The sequence below is a fragment of the Odontomachus brunneus genome, unplaced genomic scaffold (genome assembly GCF_010583005.1).
Source record: "Odontomachus brunneus isolate Ranch 3 - 2012 unplaced genomic scaffold, Obru_v1 Obru_scaffold_196, whole genome shotgun sequence".
NCBI lineage: Eukaryota > Metazoa > Arthropoda > Insecta > Hymenoptera > Formicidae > Odontomachus > Odontomachus brunneus.
Window position 1 is genome coordinate 51,458 of NW_022639646.1, and position 7,026 is coordinate 58,483.

The 7,026-nt window shown below is 29.1% G+C and overlaps 1 protein-coding gene across 2 annotated transcripts; it reads left to right on the forward strand.

Annotated features, from left to right (window-relative positions):
• Positions 1-2,053: 2,053 nt before the first annotated feature.
• Positions 2,054-6,902, forward strand: LOC116851920 (glutamyl aminopeptidase-like). Of its 2 annotated transcripts, none has more exons than XM_032831850.1 (6): positions 2,054-2,189; positions 3,038-3,551; positions 5,119-5,565; positions 5,846-6,020; positions 6,160-6,325; positions 6,578-6,902. In XM_032831850.1, exons 1-6 carry the CDS (start codon positions 2,174-2,176, stop codon positions 6,667-6,669), a joined length of 1,410 nt encoding a protein of 469 aa, XP_032687741.1. In that variant the 5' UTR covers positions 2,054-2,173; the 3' UTR covers positions 6,670-6,902. The 2 variants fall into 2 exon arrangements, with proteins under 2 accessions (XP_032687741.1, XP_032687742.1); XM_032831851.1 differs by lacking the exon at positions 2,054-2,189 and adding an exon at positions 2,383-2,499 and having other exon boundaries at positions 6,578-6,716.
• Positions 6,903-7,026: the final 124 nt, after the last annotated feature.

Consider the following 7,026-nt stretch of genomic DNA (forward strand, 5'->3'; position numbering starts at 1 on the left):
TTAACATCGTCATCATTGGTATCAAAACAGATGTGGATCATGGAAACTGTGAAAACGCTTTGTCTGATAAACTTTTATCGTTTACAAAAGTAGAGCCACTACGTTATACACTTTTCCTCGATTTAATTATGAAATCCGGAAAATATGACGGAGAATCTAACATCGTAATCAATGTTCACAAACCAATCGTGAGAATAAGCCTGCGTTGTTTTGGATTGAATATATATATATGCGTAGAACATCGTTACGTTTGATAAGTGGAGTTTCAAATTCGATTGAAAATTATGTTCCGTCAGCTTACCGTTTTTGTACTGAAACACAGATCTTCGACATATTTTTTGGTGAGATAATATCTCCTGGAATATATAACCTACATATATATTTTAACAATATGTACAACAAGTATGAAAATATTATCGGATATCAATATATATCATATATAAAAGCTAAGGTAACTAATAGGTGAGTGAACTCTTTAATTTCGTGTATGCACAATTAGTTTATAGAAGAAATATTTCCAATATATTATATCTTAGAATATTATCACTGTTATATGGTACAAGATTTCTGTTACATATATTAGATTACAAAACGGTTTTGACACAAGAAAATAGGAACTCACAAAACTATCAAAATTTAGATTCACTAATAACAAATTTGCACAATAATAATGTAACTAATAATATATTTAAAATTAATAAATAATGATAAATAATAATAATTGAAAATAGTAATTTATAACATAATTATTAAGCAAGCCTGTACAATCTCTCACTCATATAAACGCACAAACATTATTTAACTGAAACTGTTATAAAATATATTTTCTGCAAATAGTAATATGATGTGTATATAAAAATATCTATAAACTAATTTCAACATATGTGATAAAAATGTAGTAAAAATTACAACAATTATAAACAAAAATTATTACAAATGAATATAAAAACGCACAACATACATAACAAGAAACAGATAACTAATTGATGAAATTATTTCGTGTCTCTTCTTCTTTTTTTTTTTTCTTGTATATTAGACTTAGAGCCTGCTTATTCAGAATTGGAGGTTTCCCACGATGTTGATACTTTGGGCGTGGAGCTTGCCATCCCGCGCCCTTCTTATTATTCTGTTCTCTGTCATCCTGGACACGTCCAGTCTCTTCATCTTTGTCTAACCTATCTGCTTTAGCTTGTGTCTTATATTGCTCCCTGATTTGTGAGTTGTATGCTTTATTTCTCAGAGTCTTGTTATCATTCTTAGTACTTTCATTTCTATGGTTCTTAACATGGTCTTAGTTTTGTGAGTGCCCGATCTGGTTTCGGCAGCATATATGATATGTTAAAATAAAGGAAACATATATGATATGTTAAAATAAAGGAAACTATTCTTGATACTATCTTTTGAAAATAATTAAAAGCGCATGTACTTGTACTGCTTATTATATTTCTATATACATCATGTACAAAAATTATGTACTATTTATAAACAAATATTTTTTAATAACTTTTTATAGGTCTTACGCAGGTTATACTCTGATCTTCGTCTCGCGTCCCATATGTTTGTTTTCCCAGCATTCTATATTTTCCCATATTAAGCATCTCGATGTTCTTGAACTTTTTAACAAACAATAAGTGATGCATAAAACTTTCGAAATATTACTCAGAGATATATCCTTGATACTATATGTCAAGGAGCAGCTTATCGGAAGTGGGTCCCCTAATGTAAATAATTACCAAATTTTTTACACAAATCAGAATGATAAAATTTATCTGTAAACAGCTAGTTCCAAATGACTTCCGACTGACTTTGATGTTGAGGTAATTATTTGGAGTTGGATGTATTCAGGTAAATTTTATCATACATTCTAATTTGTGTAAAAAATTTTTTAATTTTTCCGCGTAAGACGTAGAGTTTTCGTAGAAATTTTCAGAAAATAAAAGGACATTTAACATATTTTTCAATAGAAATGTATATGTGCGCGCGTATGTAAGTTTGCGTAAATTTTGAAAAGTTATAACTTTTAATCCAAATTTAACGTTTGTTCGCAGAAGTGTTTATACCTATATCTGTAGCTAATCACAAGCAATATTTATGTGAGATACTGATAGTTTCAATTATTTAGCTCATACTTCTTATATATAATAACACGTATTAGAGTTACCATGAGTCAGAAATGAGACGTCGAAAAGGTAAGAGTAAACACACACAATCGTAAATACACAGAGAATTATCCAAGTAAGAAAATCTGAATAACATTTTCTCTTAAATATTAACTATATATTACTGATTTTCTTCTATGTACACACTCGTATACTTTAGTTCTGTAACATGCCGTTTCTAACGACCGCTTTGCATTACGTATACAATTGTGCAACACTTTAATTTTTCTCTGTTTTTCGCGGTATATCATTTATTGCGTTGCCAACAATACATCATGTATTTTCAGGATATTCACAAACGAATTTGTGTTTATATATTTTGCAGTTCTAACTATTTAAGGTGCTGTTGCTTTACATTTTACTGAGTTCCATGTTTTTAGTCTCTCCGCATAGCAAAGTCCTGCATGTTATATGTCCGTTATAATCGCTTAGTATTCTCTTTATTTTTATAAAGTTTATATTATTAGAGAAAAGTTCTTTTTAGGTGAAAAAATATGCAACCCATATACGTGATGATTATATAGCGAAAAGAATATTATTATGTAGAATTATGTATAGAACTTTAGATTCTCCTCCCTTCCCTGAAAGATGTTATCCTCCATAGAGAACATATAACTGTTGATATTGTTTCGATCTCTTTTCTTATATGTTAATAATATGAAAATAAGAGGAAACTTCTGCTTTGGCTTGTAGATAAATGTATACATACTTCTAACTATAAACATATTATGCCGTTTCTGTAATAGATATGGTATTACATCTTTCAATTTCTCCTCTACTTCCCGCCATAATGGAAAAGAAAAACTGTGTAATTACTTCCTTAATGTGTATTTATCTGCATATCGTTTCCTTATCTAGCATGTAAATTACTTTGGCAGATATATTCCAAACGATAATGTGTACGATATGCTTCAAACAAGTATTGTATACCGTTTTGATGCTTAACATCGCCATGGCTATCAAAACAGATGTAGACCACGGAAATTGTGAAAACGCTACATCTGATGAACATTTATCAATTACAATAATAGAGCCAATATATTATAAACTTTTTTTCAAATTAAATATGGATTCTGAAAATTACAACGGGGAATCCGACATTGTCATCAACATTCACAAACCAATCAAAAGATTAAGTCTGCATTGTTTTGGACCGTATATATATACATCAAGCATATCGTTAAAGTCGATAACTCAAACTTCAAATCAGAGTATACAACATACTCGTTATGCATCTTATCGTGTTTGTACTAAAACACAGCGGTTCGACATATTATATGATGATTTAATATCTCCTGGATTATACGAGCTACATATACATTTTTCCAATAAGCATGAAAACATTATTAGATATCAATATATAAGATATACAGAAACTGAGGCAACTAAAAGGTAAATGAGCTTTTTAATGTGATGTATGCACACCTAGTTACAAGAAAATATATGTTAGACGTACTATATTTTACAATATTATCATCGTTATGTTCTACAAGATTCTTATTATAATTTAGAATTTACAGTATTATAGTTTTATATAGTAGGTTGCGGAACAGTCTAGATACAAGAAAGTTAATAACACACACAACTGTCAAAATTTAGGCTCAATATTTACATAGTAATAATATAATCAAAACTAATATATAATAATATATGTTAAAATGATTAAAAATACTAATTCATTACATAATTATTATATTAACTTGTACACTCACCCACACACACATGCATACACAAATGCTCACACTCTTCCCTTTCCTCTTTTTTTCTCGAGACACACAACGTTCAAATTAAAACTGATATAAAGGTGGAATTTTTTTCAAGTTAGTATTTTATGCAAATAGTAAAATGATAAGAATAAAAAAAATGCTGATAATTTAATTTCAACATATGTGATAAAAATGTATTAAAAATTCTGACAAAAAATATTATAAAATCGCACAAAATACGTAACAGAAAAAAAGACACAGAAAATCCTTATTACATTACCAAAAGCAGGAAGGAAATTGATAAAAGTCGTCAAGTAATTTTAATTATATCTTTCTTTTATTTACAATGGGCGCATTCAGTAGAAAAAGCGCTCAGTGAGCAATCAACGATTATTGGTTCTTGCTATTAGATCCCTAAATCTAGACCAATTACATTGACAAATTACTCAACTGTTGTGCAACTGTTGAGTCTGCTGAATGCAGCCAATGATAAAAATACAAAGTTTAATAATTTGAATAAACTTTAAAATTAATAAATTAATAAATTTCAAAAAAATTTATCAAGAGAGAATTGATGTTAAACTTTGTATCAGGATTGAAAAACTTTTAGTAAATATATAAGAAAAATGCTTTTTTTTATGGCTTTATTTTGGGAAGGTATTTTAACCAAATTTTTTGGACGTGAGTCCTTCGGATAAGCTACTTAGAGTGCTGTGATATTTCCTGCTGTTTTTCATATCAATCTAAATAATGTTCAATCTGTCAGTTATATCTTAATGTCGTGCCGCTCTCGTGTCGCTTGATTTTAAAGGAAACTTTTTATCCTCCGCAAAATTAAATGTAAATGTAACTGCAAATGTAAATGTCTTTTGCTAGGAGAAACATACTTTTTTCTTAGTTTATATGAAATAATAAACTTTGGGCACAAAGTAGTCATATAATTTTTGTATTTACTTTTTATTTTTTTAAAGAAATTTAAATTCTATTGTTCGGAAAGTATTACAATTTTTGTGTTACTCCGAACCAAATGACGCAAACGATAGAATATAATCATTGTATAAACTATATAATTATTAAAAAATGTTAATTACTATTAACATGAACGGTTCGTAATTTTACATAAATATTATTCCAAGATTCAGGCATAAATTCTAATTTAATAACAATTAACACCGTATATAGATAATAATTGATAAATTTTTATGCTAAAACTGAAATTGATTTATCATCGCTGATGTATTGCTTTGCGTTAGGTGGTTTCTTGGAATATTGTCGACGTCAAATCGTGCTCGAACATTATTTCCATGTTGGGACGAGCCGGAAATACACATGAATTATGAGATTATTATCGAACATCCTGAGCAGTATAAAGTTATATCGAATATGCCAGTGCAAAAGCTATTAAACAAATCAGATAATACCTTATTAACGTATTTCCATATTAGCAAACCTATAGCTTCAAGTCAAGTGGCAATCGTAATGGTTGATAACTTGACTCATATTAATTTGGGCGATGATTTGTATTGGTATCAACAGAATATAGTGAAAAATACGAACATTTCGTCGGAAATTTGGAACACGAAAGAACTTTTCAAAAATTACCTCGGAAATTACCATTATGGAATTATGGAAACCAATTACATCGTAATTCCGAATCTTCCATCTCAGGTTATAGGAAGTTTAGGAGTTATTATATACAGGTACATAATCAGAGTGCAGTTAATGTTATTGTGTAATCTGATACATGCCTCTGAGGTAAAATATTTTAGAGAAATGATTCCTCTGTTATTCGAAAAGAATATTATAATATTAATCGAAAGTATAGAAACCAAGTACACACCTTTTAATAAAACAAATAATTGTTGAAAACTGTAAAATTTATGAAGATATTTTCTTCCTGAAATTGCGCTAGAATAAACAATTATGAATATATGATGACAAGAATATATTTCAATGAATAATTTTATGTTTATTTTGTAGGGAAGAAAGCTTTAAGTACGATAATGCTACAGATTTTTCTGGTCGTAAAATGAATATCTACAAGATAGTAGGCGATTCATTAGCGCGGGAAGTCCTCGTCCAAATAATGTGCCCTTCTCATTTTTGGCTAATTAAGATACTTGCATCATTCTTAAGTTATTTTACCATTTTCCAGGTAATTCTACATTCTTAGCGTTGCCAAAATGCATTTAAGTTTCTGTAAGTTAGTCATTTCACACCTTTATATTGTAAAATTGTGTTGTACAGTTTTTTATTTATTATATTAACTCGACCGCAACAACATTCACTTGTAGTATGAACATGACTCGTCGATTATGGACCTTTCCATCGTTCAGACTATGCAGGGTGCTTTGTACTATGATATCGATTTCCAAATGGCACCTGTGTCACAGAACAAATTCGTGCATTCCATTGATGAAATTGATGCAATTCATTATTCTCGACCGTATTATAATAAAGGTAGAACGTAATGAACTCATATAAATGACTTTCTGTATACCATATAATGAAAGCACTGAAAAGAACTGATTTTTTTTATATAATTCAAGAAAATCTGAACACTTTAAATATAAAATTGATAGCGGATAAGATATTATTTAATGTAAAGAGTGCATTTAAAATGCAGTAAATTATGAGTTAAGAATACTACACTTAAGTATAGTACTCTACGATTAAATTAATTTATTCCGTTGTGCTTATAAATTATTACAGGAGCTGCTGTAATGCGCATGTTATTTTATTCTCTCGAAGCGCCGGAATATGTCTACAAGGAAATTATCCGGAAACTTGCGAAGAAATGGTGAGTGATGCATTATATAATGAGATAATAGTGCATCCTGATTAATTATTTAATATTCCACGAAAAAACGCGAATCCAAATATGTCTTAAATACATCTTGCTTAAGACATTTTGAAAGTGTTTCTAAGACGTCTTAAATTGCTACACAATATCCTTCTAATAATTTGGTAAGACATCTTCGGAATTTTAAGATTTCTTTCATATGTCATAAATGTATTATTTGATATATTTACCCTAAATTGTAATACGACATTAACTCAATTAATGACGTATAATTGACACTGAAGATGTCTATAATCCGTTATTAAAACTTTATCATGTCTGCTGGGACTATAATTTACGAAATCGACGTAAAATATGG